This window comes from Chaetura pelagica, unplaced genomic scaffold, assembly GCF_000747805.2.
Source record: "Chaetura pelagica isolate M959 unplaced genomic scaffold, ChaPel_1.0 scaffold104, whole genome shotgun sequence".
In the NCBI taxonomy this organism is placed as follows: domain Eukaryota; kingdom Metazoa; phylum Chordata; class Aves; order Apodiformes; family Apodidae; genus Chaetura; species Chaetura pelagica.
Window position 1 is genome coordinate 8852899 of NW_009953786.1, and position 17708 is coordinate 8870606.

Genomic DNA, 17708 nt, shown 5'->3' on the forward strand with positions numbered 1-17708 from the left:
CCAAAGGACAAACATTAATCGGCAGTAAAGGCAGCTAGATAGAGCCATAGGTTTGAATTCTTTTCTTCTGTTTCTCTTACATGGTAAATAATACCTGCTCTGCAATAAGGTTGTGTAACTGTAGCTGGAGAGGATATCGTCCAGGGGCTAAGCATCAGACTGCGGTACAGTTTGGCAACCCGTGCACAGGCTGGAGAGCTCCTGATTTGAAAAATGCCATGGAAATATTTACTGAGAGCCTTTGTCCCTGCACTGCAAGACTTTAAATCAGTTGTCTGATACAAGTAACAGTTGCTTTAGCCACAATACTGTGCCATATACATCTTATAAACTACATTTTCATGGTAGAAAAGTGCCAGTGACACTTCTAAAAATTTAGAGCACAAGTGGTGCATATTTTATTATTCTTATAATTGGCAGTGGGCTCTAGGCCTTTTCATTTACTTGTTCCCAGTTTGAATCTGGTCTAGGCCACCATTTAAACTACTATGAGCTGCCCAGTTAAAACATTGCTACGTGTCTCTGCTCAGATCCAAACACTGCAGGGACCAGGTCACAAAATTTAGGCACATCCTTTGGCATCCTTAAGCTGGAGAAATGAGGGATGTAATTGAATCTGAATGACTTTTTCCATCTAGAGACAGTCCCAGTAGGCTGAGTTCAGAGCACATTGCTGGGAAATTTTTAAAACTTTCTCATTACAACTAATTGCCATGCTCTTTTGGTACTGTTACTAGGTACAAGTCAAATGAAGACTATGTGTATGTTCGGGGGAGAGGGAGAGGGAAGTATATCTGTGAAGAATGTGGGATACGTTGCAAGAAACCCAGCATGCTGAAGAAGCACATTCGCACACATACAGATGTCCGTCCTTACCACTGCAATTACTGCAACTTCTCCTTCAAAACTAAAGGTAGGAGTACTTTTCAGTGTACATTTTTTCCCTTTTTTTTATTTCTACTTTAAAGTATTATGCTTTTCTTCTCATATTTGTCTATTCGTAAGTTAAAGAAGTTTTCTATCTGTGGAGTTTTATTGTCTAATACTTCAAGTATTTGTCATTTTGGACTTCCTTCTTTTCCTTTGTCTTCTGTATGTTTATTCAGATCATCACCTATAAATATGAGTGAACTGTGTGGCATGCCAGAGTAGGAGAGATGTTGGAGTGGAAAAGGAAATCATAGGGGAGTATGATGAAAGTTAGATAGAGATGAGTGAGCTTGTTAGCTGCTTGTCCAAAGTAGGGATGGGAATGCAGAATTTTAAGTCCCCAGCAGTGATCTTTTGGAGGTATGACATTGCCATGTTTTGTACTCAGCTGATTGCTCTGGGAAAGAAATCAGCCTTTATTAAATTACTATATAAAATGTTTTTTATACTCTTGAAAGACAAGGTTCACTTTCTACTTGGACCTCCTAAGACCCAGAGATGGACCTCTGCATTAAAAGCCTGTTTACGCTAGATACTTAAATGCATCTTGGTTTAAGCAGGCAGTATATTAAACAGTGCTACATCCAGGATTCAAAATAAGTGAAACAGACAGGAGAAGTTCACAGCCAAAATACTTTCAGCAAAAAAATCCTAAGCAGTAAAATTTTTCTTGGCTTTGAACATCATTTAGCAATAATCCTCCCCAGCAGTAACTTCAGAAACATTTGTATTTTTAGTGGATTTGAGACTGTTCAGCAGCTGGGTGGAAGACTTCCAAGAAATAATGCAGTGCTGTAGAAAGTGGGGTGGATAGTCTTTAGGTGTGTCAATACCTATAACTGCATCCTGACACACTGGGTCATCTTGCTGCTTTTGAGATGAAATGCCAGAGTGTGAACCCAATAAATTCTGACAATGGTTTTTGCAGAGCAGGCGTGCTGGCCAAGCTTAAGTAATTAAATTCTACCCATTTAAAATTCTCTCTGGTTTCAGTTGTAGCAAATACTTGTATTTGCTTCCTCTTCTCTAGTTGCTATGTGGGGCTGTTGCCATTACCACTGGCAGAGTCAGTCACGCAGTTGGGTGCTTGATGTTTAGTAAACCACCCTTCATGAGAGAAAAGTGTAGCCAGTAACTTCATGCAGTATGTAAAGCAGGGAAACTTGCTATTTGTGAGTCAATATAGTCACACAGCTTCATAACAACAGTTTCAAAATTTGGGCTGAATTACTACCTTCATTTCAAAGCAGGAATAAAGTGTTCCATAACCAGGGAAGAATCACTATATCATCCACTGTAATTTCTCTCACTGATATACCTCAAAGAAACTGTATTTTTGAGGACAACAGGAAGCTTAAGTTTAAAGTGAGCAGTTACTTGTAGTAATACACATTTCACAAACAGCATCATTTACAGATCTTTGATCTACTCTTAACCTTTTCTTGATGATATTTGCCATTTTTCTTTTCAAAGGAGAAGGGGAGAGCAGCCCATGGGGCCTCTCTCAGCAGTTAGACATTCACTTTTGAGATTCAGATCAAGTATGTTCCTACTCTGATTTTGAATAAAATTAATTTGTTTGTTTAGGTTGGCAGTGAAAATGATTACACTAAAAACAGAATCCATCAAATACTAAAAGAACTGCAAGATATGAATTGTATTTTCACATAGTAGTTTTCTGTCAACATGACTTTGAAGACTGAATCAACCTTTTTTATACTTTGCTATAGAAACATGACAGGTCTTTTGCACCAATGCAAAATACATCATCATCTAGGATTTTCATCCTGTTTTATTTTATCTCTATAAAGAACTTAATGAAATGTAGCCAGAGTGCTAGTAGCATTCAGGTTGGTAAATCTGCTGCAGCCCTTGACAGCTTGCACTGGGGAGCAAGGCTCTGTCAAGTGAGAAGTCAGATTATACAAGTGGTTATAAATGTAGCAGAATAAAATATAAACATGTTGAGTGTATATTTGTATAGTCACAGAACACTTATTTTGTTTCATTTTTTCTTAAGGAAATTTAACAAAACATATGAAGTCAAAGGCACACAGTAAGAAGTGCATGGATTTGGGAGTCTCAGTAGGCTTAATAGATGACCAGGATGGAGAAGAAGAATTTGGTAAGAAATTCAAATCTTATTTCTTTACTGCATTTTTCTATTTATTTTGTCATCTCATTTTCTTACCCTTTCTTTTCCAAAGCTTTTAATTAAGCCTCTGTACAGGGAAAAGATAGAGAGATAAAAATCTTAGAAGCTAGTCCAAGGAAGTAAAAAATACTGGAAAAACTTCCCCTAAAAGAAATTATAACAATTAGACTAAAGATAAAATGCCACTGAATTCCTCACAAAGTGTTATGCATTTTAAGTTTACCAATTTCACAAATAAATATGACAAGACTGAAAATACCAGAAAAACAGCTGTTTGCTTAGAAAAAGTATAGTGAAAAGTAGTATTTCTGGTAAGGTAGTGCATTAAATTGTCGAGGTTTTGAGGTGCACTTTTCATAAAAATTGTATCACTAATCTATGCCACCTGAATCACAAATATGTTGCTGAGTGCTTTGCAAGGAAGCTAATCATCTTCCAGTGTAGAGTTCTGTCCTCCTTCACAAATAATTGGGCTTAAATCAGCAGACAGAAATCGTTTAGAAATTACGAACATTATTCATCTTGACCTGTTAAACTTCTCCATCAGTGATGAGTGTTACCAAAATGAATGTCTTTGCTAATAATTGGAATTTTGCACTTCCTGGCTCTGCTGAAGAGGAGAGCAGGTTGAGGACAGTCAAAGAGGGCCAAACTGGGTTCACACATGTTTTTTTTGCTCAGCATAAGAAAGATGTGGCTGCATCAGCCACAGTGAGATGGAGAACAGGATTGTGGATTAGGGTGTGTCCAGTCTCAGCATCTCTCAGTGCAGTGGTGGCATTTTCTCCTTCCCCCCCTTTCTCAGCAGGGAGATGAATCCTGTTGCCTTGCCTAGTATTTTTCTTCATTCAGTGGTATAGTTTATTAGATTGCGGATGAGGTTTTGAGAAAAGCAAGCAGTGGGGATCTTTATTTAAACAGTAAAGGGCAAGAAAGATGAATGCACTTGCTCCCATATGACAACCGCCAGCAGCATCAGTTTGAATCTAATTCTAAATAATACTGGGAATGTGACTCAGCTGGGATGATTCAATAATGTACTAGGTACAAAGAAACCTGCATTTTCTCTTTTTTGGCATTCCCTTTTTTTTAAATAAGAAACATATCCCCTTTGCAACTGAAGTACCAAACAAGTAATGCAGAAGACAAACAGCAATTTAAAATGTGTCCTTTTCTCACAGAGGGACAGTTTTCATTAACATTTTCAGCCTTCACAGGACAGAAAAATCATCACAGCTTTTTTAAGCAATGTTCTGTAGCTTTCAACATTTTATTTAGTTTTGTAAATGAGAGCTGAATAGGTGTTTCTGTTTACTAGGGACGGAAAACGTGCTTGATTGGTGAATGGATATTCCCAATTGCAGACATTAAAACATCTGTGGATGTAATGGGAAATGTTTCACACGTTAACAGAATTATCAGTAACACCCTGTAGAAGTAAGCCATTTCATATGTTTGTTGAAAGATAGCTTTTTTTTTTTGGCTCTAAGACTATTTAATTGAGAGATAGAGGCTCTCTCTTTTTACATATCCTGTACAGGTGTTTATAACCATTGTATAAACAATGACATATTGCCTGAAATGCACTATTTGTTTCAGCACAGTAATTACTTAACAAACTAAATACTCTATTTTGGAAAACAAGAAAGACAAAATGTTCAATGGGATTTGCCATGTAATTCATTAAATCCTGGCAGAAATGTAATTTTAAGACTGCAGTGTTTGTTTTGTTGTGGATTGGGTTTGGTTTGGTGGGGTTTTTTTAAAAATAGAGCAGGTAACACTTCTTCCTTTATCTAAGAACCCCAAAACAAAAGAACAACTTGGTGGTAAAATTCTTGTTTTCTCTAAACGATCTGGCTCAGGTACCCATAGAAAAACCAGCAGTGCATCACAAAGCTCAGCACAAAAGTCCCATCCAAGGAGCAGGCTAATTAAGCTGGTGATAAACGCAGCACGTGCCAAACCAGTTGCTGCAGAACACAGTGCATTTACAATTATCAGTGAGTAAATGTACACTTTAAAAATGGCATTCTGTCTTTGACCCTTGCACCCCTCCCTCTGGTGTGTGGTGGTGGCAGGTTTGTGTCATGTATCATTTTGGTGCTTTCAAAATGACGTGTTAAAAATGGTATCTCTCTTGGAGCCAGTGGTCTGTCCCAGTCCTATCTCCTTCCTCAATTGGAAGGCAATGTGAGAATTAAAGAGCAAGGTGCCTAAAATCTGATAAGAAATAATTATGAACTAAAAAAATTCATTTCTTCTTGCCATAGGCTGTGGGAGATTGGCCTGTTTCCTGACCCAAAAAATGTCTTGTCTGTCTCAGTCTAATTTGCTGTTCGAACACTTGGAATACTCATTATTCTTAGGGCATGAAAAACATCTGCACCTTTGCTTGAAATCACTAAGCTGTATGTCTTTCATCAGACTTCGAGTTAGAGAATTAGCCAGAAATTTAAGAAACCCACCAACTTTTTATTTACTGAAGATTTTGCTGGTTCTATTTTCATGTCTTTTTAAGCACACAGGCAATCACAATTATTCAAATATATAATTTTTTTTTTTCAATTCATAGGACAAGTCAGCTGTGACCTGATAGCAGTACAGATGAATAGTACATGCAGATTGAATAAGGAGTGCAAAATTGTACACAGTCCTGATCACAGGCACACACAGGCACACGCTAGAGCCTGTTTCTTCAGTAATCTGAGCAGCTGAAATTTTGTTGTGCTGTAGCATCTAAGGAAAAAAAGAGATGCTCCCTAGCTGTATGTGATGAGAGCTTTTAACATAGCATTCTTTGTGTTTGGACTTGTCATCATTTGGGTATTAGTAAATACTTTCTGGCTTGGCTTTTTGTATTCAAAACCATTCCCTCACCCATTTATCTTTCATCTTCTGCTCTGTAGAATGTTCTTGTCACCAAAATACAGGGTTACAATGTAAGGAATGTTAGTATCTGAATTAAATTGTCAGACGAGGTGAACTGTTTAGTGTGACAGACTGCAACTGGGGGATAGCCTCTTCAGCCATGTTGACCCAACATTTTGCTATGCAGTCTTACAAACAACAATAATTTGTCTTCAAATTAAAACAGTTATGAACTTTAAACCTGTAATATTTCATATGTAAGCTAATGTGTGAATGGTATGGTGTGCTTGAGTAAACTTGCATGAGAAAGTTGTTTAATAATTAAATCAGTAGATGGGCAGAACTTATTTAAATGGTCTCTGAGGAGAAATTTTATCCCAAATTATTAATTACTTCAACTGTGAAAATACCTAATTGTAAGTTTCAGATATGTATTTTATATATATATATACACATATAAAAAACCTTTCCTTTTCTGCAGTATGAAATAAACCTTTCTAAAGATACAATGGTTCTAAGATAAATAGCTATATATTACGTATAGTAGATATTAAGTGAGTTTCCATAGCTCCTCATTAGCTTAATCCTGTCTCAGTCTGTGTTTTCACTGCACCTGCATTTAAGGATTGAAAATAAATTAAAATCCTTGCAATATCTCCCTTTTGTAAATAGAATGGAAGGCTGGTTCTGTATCACCTATGTGAAATATGATGGGTTTTAATATCAGTGTCTAATCTTCAACTAGATGTACAGTAAGTGTGCTGGAGTCCTTCACTTACAGCCTAGGAATATAGTACCTAACACTAGGGGTGATTTACAATGTACAGATTACCCAGGAAGCCTTAGGTGTAAATAATATCTTTAAAGATAAACAGAGGTTACTCTTGGTTTTTTTATTAGTTTTATATTGTTGTGTTTCATACACTCAGGAATGAAAGTCAAAAGCCCACATTTTTTTCTTCTCTATTCCGAGGAGCACTGGCTATTACCAGTCTGAATTTAACCCAGTAGATGTCACTGTGAGTCCTGTTTGATGATGATGAGCAGTGGGCAGTAGCTGAAGCAAGACTAAAAGCAGTCAAGTGAAGCCTACCAACATGCTTAGAGAAGCAACAGGGAGTGCATTTCTGACTTGACTACTGTCAAGTTTATGATAATATGATGACATACGAAAAAATAACTGAAGATGCTTCCACAACTTCAGGTGATAAACACTGCTTTGAATTTGAATTTTGCACTCAGGTGCTAAATAAATTAGGTAAACTTAAATTTAGATGGGAATAGTGAACAGACTAACAGATACTTAGTAAGATATGTCTTTAGTCTGTATAAATAGAGCTAATAGTTACCTATCTAACTGTTTCCTTAGGAACATGTAAAACTTCAGCAGCCTGGGCTTCTATTTTCAGGTCTTTGTCTTCTTGCCAATAAAAGAATGAAAATTAACATTTTGCTCTTTATGTTAAAACCTACCTAAATATGATTCACTTGTAAGCAAATATGATGAAGTTACAAGCTGTTGAACTTGGTCACTGGATGTGGTGGAGAAATTGCTAGGTCTGTAGGAGGACCCTGATAAATCAGGTCATGTGCTGGACTAATTGGTGATAATATCACAATTAAAAGCGGTAAATTGAGATTCTGAAGAACCCTTCTTTTGGTACTTTGCAGTATGACAAGAAGTAGATAACCATTGTTAAAACCATGTTCAATAAGGATTCCTGTAGGAAAAAAAACCTTTTAGAATAAAGAACTTTAAAGTATACAGACAGACCTATTTCAGTTACTTAATTCATAGCATCACAAGTGGAAAAAGCAGCTCATGGACTTATCAGCCCCAGGCACTTTACTAATGGACATATTAGGATGCTGATAAGTCCAGCTATTGTGCTAAAGAACTTGAAGCTTTTTCTTTGCCTGCTTTGGGGTAAAATGTCAGTATAACAGAGCCTTAGCCATCGAGCTCATCAATACCTCCAACACAATAGAGCTGACTAACTAGCTGAGGATTGACAACAAAATAAATGAAGGACTAAGATTTAGTGTATGATTCATATAAACTTCAATACGTAGGGTGAAAGCCTTAATTTTATTAAATACAATTATAGCTGGCATGCAAGCAAAATCCCCTATCAAAAGTTGTGTCCAAGTTTCTATTATACCTTTATTTTGTAGAATCATAGAATGTGTGAGGCTGGTAGAGACCTTAAAGGCCATCTAGTCCAGCCCCCTCTGTGTGCACAGGGACCTTTTTAACTAGATCAGGTTGCTCCGTGCCCCGTCAAGCCTAAACTTGAATGTCCCTAGGGATGGGGCCTCCATTACTTCTCCAAATAACCTGTTCCAGTGTTTCACCACCCTCATAGCAAAGAAATTCCTTCTAATATGCAATCTGAATCTACCCTGCTGTAGTTTAAAACCATTGCCTCTCATCCTATTGCTACATGTCCTTTTAAAAAGTCCCTCCCCAGCTTTCCTGTAGGTCCCCTTCAGATATTGGAAGGCCACTATAAGGTCTCCCCACAGTCTTCTCAAGGCTGAACAACCCCAGCTTTCCCAGTCTGTCTTCGTAAGAGAGGTGCTCTCTCTTTGTAGGAGAGGTGCTCCATGTCCTCCTTCATCCCCTCCTTGGGCTCCAGAGCTGCACACAGTACTCCAGGTGAGGTCTCACCAGAGCAGAGGGGGAGAATCACCTCTCTTCATCTTCTTTTGGTGCAGCCCAGGATGCAATTGGCCTTCTGGACTGTGGGAGCACATTGTGTGTTCATGTCCAATGTTTTTGTCCACTAGTACTTCCTCATCCCTTTCCACAGGGCTGTTCTCTATCACATCATCCCCCAGGCTGGACTGATAATGAGGACTGCCCCTACCCAGGTGCAGCACCTAACACTTGGAGGCTGTTTCTGATTTTTACAGAGTTCATGTCTGTAGCCAAAAGTTCCATGTTCTCCTGTGAAGTCCAGGAAGAAGACAAAGTCTTGCTGAGGGTTTAAAAAAAGATTGCAGCAGTTGACAAAGGATGAGAGACATGCCCTCCTTTTCCAAAAACAGTCTTTACCAAACATTGAGGCAGTTTTGAGCAGCCTTTCTGTTAAAATGGGGAGAGTTACAAATTGGAAAGAGAAGTAGCTTTCATAAAGCAGAACAGCCTTCACTTAATAGTGTGAAACTTTTTTTTCTGTGTTCTTTTTTGTAAAAAAAACCTACAAAAAACCTGTGAACTTTCATGCCAAAAGCCATTTCCCCATATGCTAGTGGCCTTTAAATTCATGACACATCCTTCATTCTAAAATATCCCACACTGCTTTACAACCTCATACAAAGTTAAATACAGAAGTCATTTAGTTCCTCTTGGTAATTGAGTCAGTTCTAGTTATATATATCAGCTATATAAGCAGATGGTTGTAATTGTGCACAGTTCAAGATAGGAAGTGAAGAATTATTTTTTCCCCAATTAAAGCTGCAAGGGAACTTCAGTAGGCAGCCTACCATTACTAAAATGGATCGGGGCCAATGCTACTTGGTTAACAAGACAGTGCTTGGAAATGAGTCTTTCACCACAAGGAGTGGTCACAGCCTCAACTTGATGCCTCATTTGGAGAAGACCCATAACCTGCCTGGGTCTTCCACTGCTTAAAACTCCAGCATCGGGTCCTCTCACAACTGCGCTGATTTACGACGATGCCTAACGGGAGCCCTAATTACAAAAGCTCGGGCACCTCCTGTTTCAGCAAACATGCACACAGGTATAAATGCCCGAGCAGAGAGTTCCTCTGTGCATTGCCAGACCAAGCAAGTCAGGAATGTGTTGGTTGTTTTTTTCTTTTTTCCACCTGATGTTTCAAAGTGGTGTGGGAGTAAGGGAACCACATTCATCGCTGTCACTTCGCCTACACTGCAGGCTCTGGCTCCAGGTAACCACACTTAAATAGAAGCTGGCAAACTCACAAAGGGTGGAGGTAAACAGGGAAACAATAGAGGGAAATGATATCCCACACAGTCCTGCATGTAAGGAATCTGTGTCCCCCACACGTTTCTCACTTCCCTTTTCATGGTTTTATTCTAGAAAGGTGAGACCTACGCAGAAAATTTCTACATAAGCAGCATTTGTTAGTAAATCATGTAGCATTTTTAAATGTTGATTTGAAAAAAAAAAAAGACAGTTTCTTATTATAAATCAGGGCATTGTTTGAGCTTATGTTTTCCTTGCTTTAAAAATGTGAAAGTCAGTCTAATCACTTCAGGTAGTTTCTCTTGCCAGTGGAGACAGTAATTCGTGACTGACATCAGCTTTCATACCAAATGTGATTTGTGTGGAGAGAGGGAGGAAAAAAAAAAACAACACACAGTAGGATTTCACAGAGAATAGTTACATGATGTTGGTAAGTACACTAAAATTAAGAAGGAGTCCGGGCTGAAACCTAAGATTTTGCAGTGTCCCATGCATTATATAAAGAGTTGCAGGAAATGCACTGGTCCCCCTTTAGTTGTAACGCATGAAGAAGTCTTTGAGATCTGTTACAGAGCCACTGAGAGAAGTTCTTTCCATTCAGAAATCAAACCTATGTAGAGGTTCTAACATTTTAGCAGTGATGAAGAAATGCTGTGTGAAGAAATTACAGAAGTATATAATATTAAAAAAAAGTTGCTTAAGTCCATGTGATTCTGTTAATAATATTTTTAATAATCCTACTTGCCATAATTTTAATGGACTTTACTGGATTGATTTTTCCACTCAAATGTATTTTCTTTTTAGAACATCTTTGTCTGTAGAAATGAATACCATTTAAAATTCTAAAAAATATTTTTGTAGCATCATTCCAGTGACCTGGAGGATTTGGGGTGTTTCTAATTACATTTCATTTTCATGCCTGCTGTAGTAAATGTAAAAAATCTATCGTTTCCATATTTAGTTATTGTACAAATTACTGTGCAGGCTAAGAGGGGCAAAGTCATTACAGAGGGATTTTTTCAAAGAAGCTGTTAGTCTTGTTCCTAATTGCACTGCTCATTTGAAACCATAACTTCACCCCTGTAAGTGGGTAAGTTATTGAGCGATAGCTCAATTAAACCCATTTCTTTTTACCTGAAGTTCAAAATGCTTATTTTGGCTCTGGTAATATAACAGCCTAAAGCATTGATAATACATTCAAATTATGTTCAGGGTCTGATTTTTTTTCAGAATAATTTATTTCAGTGGTAAGCTGCTGTGTAGATTTCCTTGGAACACGATCTCTGAGATTTTAACTCACCAGCCATCACTGGATTTGCAAAACCAAATTATTTTATGCTGGTTTTTTGGGGGGCTTTTTGAGAGCTCAGCAGAGAGACTTTTAATTCAATATATTGAATTGAGTATTTTGGTTTTTATAAAATATGATCCTAGACAGTCTGGCTTGGAATCAGATACAGCAGATGAGGTTTTCTATCTCTTTACTAGAGATGATCGTTTCCTTCCAAGTTACAATATTGAAGGTGAAAAGCTGCAGTAGAACTGTATTTTGTATAGAAATTTAACACTAGACAGCAGTTTGGCTTTAAAACTTGAAGTCAGGAGTGCTTCTTCATGTGAGCCAAGTTTCTTGCCTAGGTAAGTTTTGATAGGATTTGGACTTTCTTGCCTCCAGGACATCTTGGGGGATTTGTTAATAAACATTAGCAAAGGGAAAAAATCTGGTAGGGTCTAATTTTGGTCTCTTTTGCCTGTTAACGAGACAGATTCCTGACTAACAGCCTTCAGTCTTTCTGTTTCCATCCCTCAAAAACCTTTGCTGCAGTGATTCATATTAGGTACAAGGACACCCACTTGTGAGTCAGAACCAGCTAGAGAATATCCCACCACTGAGGTTGGCAGACCAGCTTCACATGATCACTTGGAATTTAATGAACCAGGAATCTGCTCACTTCTCCCTAAGCTAAAGAGTGAAGGATGACTTAGAGCACATAAATGCCTGAAAGCAGCCAAATCTAGAAGGTTAAAGACTACACAGAAGCAGAAGTCGAAAAATTATGTATAGCTGTATAATTAAGTATGTACCCTAGAAAATAGAAAAAAAAATAAAATCTTCCCCCTTCCTTTGATGCAATGGGATGTGACTGAAAAATGCACGTGCTGTGTGATTTTTTTGGTGTTTCTAATTACTCCCTTCCATCTCCTTCCCAATCAGCCTAGGACCTTCAACTGGCTTACCCTCTAATTCCCACTTTTGCAGGCGAGAAGCAAAGATTCGGCTACGACCGGTCAGGATATGATGTGGAGGAGTCTGATGGTGCAGATGAAGATGAAAACGACAACGAAGATGACGATGAAGACAGCCAGGCTGAGTCAGTCCTATCCACAACCCCTTCGGTGACAGCCAGCCCCCAGCACCACCCCTCTCGGCACGGCCTGCAGGACACAGCCAGCACTGATGAAGACATCAGGCTTCCAGACTGTTTTGCTGGCGTTCACACGGACTCTATGGATGGTCTGCCAAAAGCACTGCTGACAAAGATGACCGTCCTTAGTGCGGCGCAGTCGGTTAGCAGGACCTCCAGGTCACCAGTGGATTTCACCCCTCAGGAAGCACATGAGGATAAAGCCCAGGATAGAGGAGGGGGTCACCACAGTGCTAGTGCAGCACTGGTGGACGTCGCTCCTGCATCTCCAGGTCGCCAGATGTCTGTGGATTACCCCGATCCAGAAGCAGCCTTGGACCACTCCTTAATATCAACTGCGTCTCTTACAAAGGTAGGAGCGTCTGATTCCAGGGGAGAGAATGGGATTTTGAATCCTCCTTTTAAAGATCTTTTTGGAGAGATTTCCAAGACCAAAATATTTGCCCTTCCCTTCATTCTTAAGAGTTTTTGGCTGGTGAGTCTTTAAGAGAGCTGAAAGCAATGGAAGCACAGATGTGTGTGACTCCAGAAACAATAATGTTATAGGAGGACTGCTTTTCAACTTCAGCTTTGATTGTATTCTCCTGGAACTGATTAATTGTAATATGGTTGTTTTGGCTGAAGTTTGGAGCTGGTAGATTGTACTTCAAGTAAGAAGGGATGTAACAGGTATGTAGAGTGAACATATGGTGGTGATGCTGAAGTTTTCAGAGGAAAGTTATAATATTCATAAGTCATTTCACTCGGAAATACAATATGGAATTGTTGGTAATTCCCAGGGGACATCAGTCTAGTCCCAAAGGTTTTCGCCTTGTCGCTATAAAAAAATTGTTCAATTGCTTATCTTACCTTCAAATACACTGAGTAGTAGAATCAGAAAGAGCACCAGATGTTCAAGGAGACTAGGAAATTGCCCTTGCACAGCAACAAGAGACAAGCACAGAACTGAGACCTGAGTTCCCAGTGCTCTCAGTTTTGATTCAAGCTGTTAAAACATTTTAGTCGGAAGAGGATCAGTTTTGTCTATGCCTCTTCGAGATACATGGAACATGTACAGAGCATGCAGAAAGATGAGGTCAGTCTGTGTGTGCAAGGCTGCAGGGAGCATCCTGTAATTTGGGCAACTGCTGTCTTTAAAACTTTGCAGAGGAAGTCACAGGGGGGAGCTGGCATGTGTTAAGCATTTTACAGTTCAGCAGTATCTTAATAGATTGCAATGGGGACAATGGTACAAGTCACATACATGACTGACCCTAAGGATATCTCTGGAAAGTCTTCAATTCTTGCTGCAGACCTTGAAAGTATTAGAGCTTTCCAGGACACTGCTCAGAAAAATGTGATGCAAAAAGTTTAAATAATGGAGTAAGCACCGCCTTCTCTGCTATTAATGCAAAATTTACAAATAGTACAGGAATGAAATTATAGCAGAATAAGCAGCAGGAAAATTTGAAAAGCATAAACAGTAAGTAAAAATATCATTCTAGTTTAAGTACTTGCTGGCTTGTTTTTTTCTTTGAAAATCTGTACTACTGGATGTATTTTTTACAAATGTTAAGATAGTGAACTGTTGACAAGGAGAAGCAGTAAAAACTACTTCTGCATTTCATCCTTTTCCACAGATTCATTCCTGCTTGTATGAGCTGTGAGTCCATGTGGCCAATGTAAATTGGAGCGACTTTGTAGAATGACAAGAGAATAAAAGCTAGCGGTCTCTAGTCACTGTTTATACATGCCACAAAATGGGGTGGACTCTTAATGTCTGGATTTTGCTTTTCAGTTGTTGCCAGTAGACACCAGAAGGACATTGGACTGAGTTTATTCCCCCACTGAACACAACCATTGAAGCCTCAAGTTAAACATGTTAAAGGCCTTCATTCATATAGCTCTAATTATTGGCTATGTTAATATATATATATTGTAAAAGACATATATGTAATACAAGGCAGTAATTCCTTTCCAGACTACTTCATCCTTTCCCAAACCAAAAGAAGTGGCAGCTCTGTGTCTGATGGTTAATCTATAGTCTGGTCCTATTGTGAATGGTTCTTGCAATTGGGACAAGGGTTTGAGACATCTCAGAAAGGCTGTTATATGTTCCTTCGAAAGCATCCATGCCAGTTTCTCAGGATTTCTTGTGAGGTGTCAGACAGGACTTACTTCTGAGAAAGATCCCCATCTTCCCATTTCGACTGGCTGGTATTGCACAGTCAGTAAATCATGTTCTGTTTTAATCAATACATTTCCTACCAGCGGCTTCCAAAAGCAAGATTTCTTAAGAGTTTGGTCAAAGCCACAGAATTAAAGTTTAGGACTACATAAACTAAATAAGGTTGCACATGTGTTATCAGTCAATATGCCTACAACAAAAAGATACTGTAAGGTTGCAATTGCAGCTTAAGACTTCTTGGTTTGGGTCTGTTTAGGAACGGAATTGCCAGCCTTGGTTGGTATCATAGGCTATATGAGAAGGAGTCTATAAATATGATTATCAGTCCAGATTTAAGCACCAAATCACCACAAGCTGAGGCGGCAGTGGGGTGTGGGTTCCACATCTCACTCCAGGATCTGCTCATCACCTCCGCCTCTGCAGGCACTGTAGTTGTCATCCATCTCTTGACACTGCTTATCACCCATCTTCCAGATTACAGGCACCTATAGACAGATGTGCCATGATGCTGCTTCTGTCTGCTGGAGGCTGCAGTGCCTCCAGGAGAGGAACCTGGGGCATAAAAAATGTCAGCTTATGCTTATTTAACATTCTTGCCTGAGGTGATTTCCACAGAAACCAGTTCTCCAAAGCCTTCTTTGTCCTTGAAAAATCTGTAGTGAGCAATGTTTTCAAGTACTAGTATTCAGGAGAAATTAGCTGGGAGAGAAAATTAGAGAAATTAGGAGAAAAAAATTCAATTAGTGGGCAAGGAAGGAGTTGGAAAAAGAAAGGAAGGAAATTAGGTTCGCTCTTCAGGCTGGTCAATATGTACTGTGAGCCAGTTTGTTTTTTCTTAAAAGGGAGTGTGGGAAGCGCTCCCAACTCCCTTGCATTTTAGTTTCACTTGGGGATGGATAGCAGTGTCTGCCAGATGAACATGCCTGTGTTGTTCCCTTCCAGAGCACGCCTTCCATCAGCTCTCCCTCCTCACCGCTGGACCACAGCATGCAGACAGCAGCACCAGCACCCTACGCCGACCTCCCGGAGGAGCAGCTGTCCCTGCAGCAGCCTGCAGAGCTGAGGGCCCCCCAGACTCACCTCTTCAGCCACCTCCCCCTGCACTCGCAGCGGCAAGCCAAGGCGCCCTACGGCACAGTGCCCATCGGGGGCATTCAGGTCGTCCCTGCCGGCTTGGCCACCTACTCCACCTTCGTGCCCATCCAGGCGGGGCCGGTGCAGCTCACTATCCCTGCCGTGGGTGTGATTCACAGAACTACCAGCGCCCTCGGTGAGACGGGCAGCGCGGCCGCCGGTGCCACGAATCCCATGGGAGTCGCGGAGGTGAACAGTGTCGTGCCCTGCATTCCCATCGGCCAGGTGAGCGTGCCGGGCATCCAAGGGTTCGGCGCGCCCAGCCTGCAGCCTCTTCCGCCGCCGGGGCTGGAGAATGACAAGAGAATAAAAGCTAGCGGTCTCTAGTCACTGTTTATACATGCCACAAAATGGGGTGGACTCTTAATGTCTGGATTTTGCTTTTCAGTTGTTGCCAGTAGACACCAGAAGGACATTGGACTGAGTTTATTCCCCCACTGAACACAACCATTGAAGCCTCAAGTTAAACATGTTAAAGGCCTTCATTCATATAGCTCTAATTATTGGCTATGTTAATATATATATATTGTAAAAGACATATATGTAATACAAGGCAGTAATTCCTTTCCAGACTACTTCATCCTTTCCCAAACCAAAAGAAGTGGCAGCTCTGTGTCTGATGGTTAATCTATAGTCTGGTCCTATTGTGAATGGTTCTTGCAATTGGGACAAGGGTTTGAGACATCTCAGAAAGGCTGTTATATGTTCCTTCGAAAGCATCCATGCCAGTTTCTCAGGATTTCTTGTGAGGTGTCAGACAGGACTTACTTCTGAGAAAGATCCCCATCTTCCCATTTAGACTGGCTGGTATTGCACAGTCAGTAAATCATGTTCTGTTTTAATCAATACATTTCCTACCAGCGGCTTCCAAAAGCAAGATTTCTTAAGAGTTTGGTCAAAGCCACAGAATTAAAGTTTAGGACTACATAAACTAAATAAGGTTGCACATGTGTTATCAGTCAATATGCCTACAACAAAAAGATACTGTAAGGTTGCAATTGCAGCTTAAGACTTCTTGGTTTGGGTCTGTTTAGGAACGGAATTGCCAGCCTTGGTTGGTATCATAGGCTATATGAGAAGGAGTCTATAAATATGATTATCAGTCCAGATTTAAGCACCAAATCACCACAAGCTGAGGCGGCAGTGGGGTGTGGGTTCCACATCTCACTCCAGGATCTGCTCATCACCTCCGCCTCTGCAGGCACTGTAGTTGTCATCCATCTCTTGACACTGCTTATCACCCATCTTCCAGATTACAGGCACCTATAGACAGATGTGCCATGATGCTGCTTCTGTCTGCTGGAGGCTGCAGTGCCTCCAGGAGAGGAACCTGGGGCATAAAAAATGTCAGCTTATGCTTATTTAACATTCTTGCCTGAGGTGATTTCCACAGAAACCAGTTCTCCAAAGCCTTCTTTGTCCTTGAAAAATCTGTAGTGAGCAATGTTTTCAAGTACTAGTATTCAGGAGAAATTAGCTGGGAGAGAAAATTAGAGAAATTAGGAGAAAAAAATTCAATTAGTGGGCAAGGAAGGAGTTGGAAAAAGAAAGGAAGGAAATTAGGTTCGCTCTTCAGGCTGGTCAATATGTACTGTGAGCCAGTTTGTTTTTTCTTAAAAGGGAGTGTGGGAAGCGCTCCCAACTCCCTTGCATTTTAGTTTCACTTGGGGATGGATAGCAGTGTCTGCCAGATGAACATGCCTGTGTTGTTCCCTTCCAGAGCACGCCTTCCATCAGCTCTCCCTCCTCACCGCTGGACCACAGCATGCAGACAGCAGCACCAGCACCCTACGCCGACCTCCCGGAGGAGCAGCTGTCCCTGCAGCAGCCTGCGGAGCTGAGGGCCCCCCAGACTCACCTCTTCAGCCACCTCCCCCTGCACTCGCAGCGGCAAGCCAAGGCGCCCTACGGCACAGTGCCCATCGGGGGCATTCAGGTCGTCCCTGCCGGCTTGGCCACCTACTCCACCTTCGTGCCCATCCAGGCGGGGCCGGTGCAGCTCACTATCCCTGCCGTGGGTGTGATTCACAGAACTACCAGCGCCCTCCGTGAGACGGGCAGGGGGGCCGGCGG

The 17708-nt window shown here is 40.5% G+C and overlaps 1 protein-coding gene across 1 annotated transcript in view; it reads left to right on the plus strand.

Annotated features, from left to right (window-relative positions):
* The window catches only part of HIVEP1 (human immunodeficiency virus type I enhancer binding protein 1), a 32327-nt gene that overhangs the window by 13884 nt on the left and 735 nt on the right, over positions 1-17708 (plus strand). The window contains exons 4-8 of the mRNA XM_010000987.1: positions 738-913; positions 2951-3055; positions 12169-12686; positions 15444-15947; positions 17356-17649. Of these exons, the coding sequence (XP_009999289.1) occupies positions 738-913; positions 2951-3055; positions 12169-12686; positions 15444-15947; positions 17356-17649 (1597 nt within the window). The remainder of the gene's footprint in view (positions 1-737; positions 914-2950; positions 3056-12168; positions 12687-15443; positions 15948-17355; positions 17650-17708) is intronic.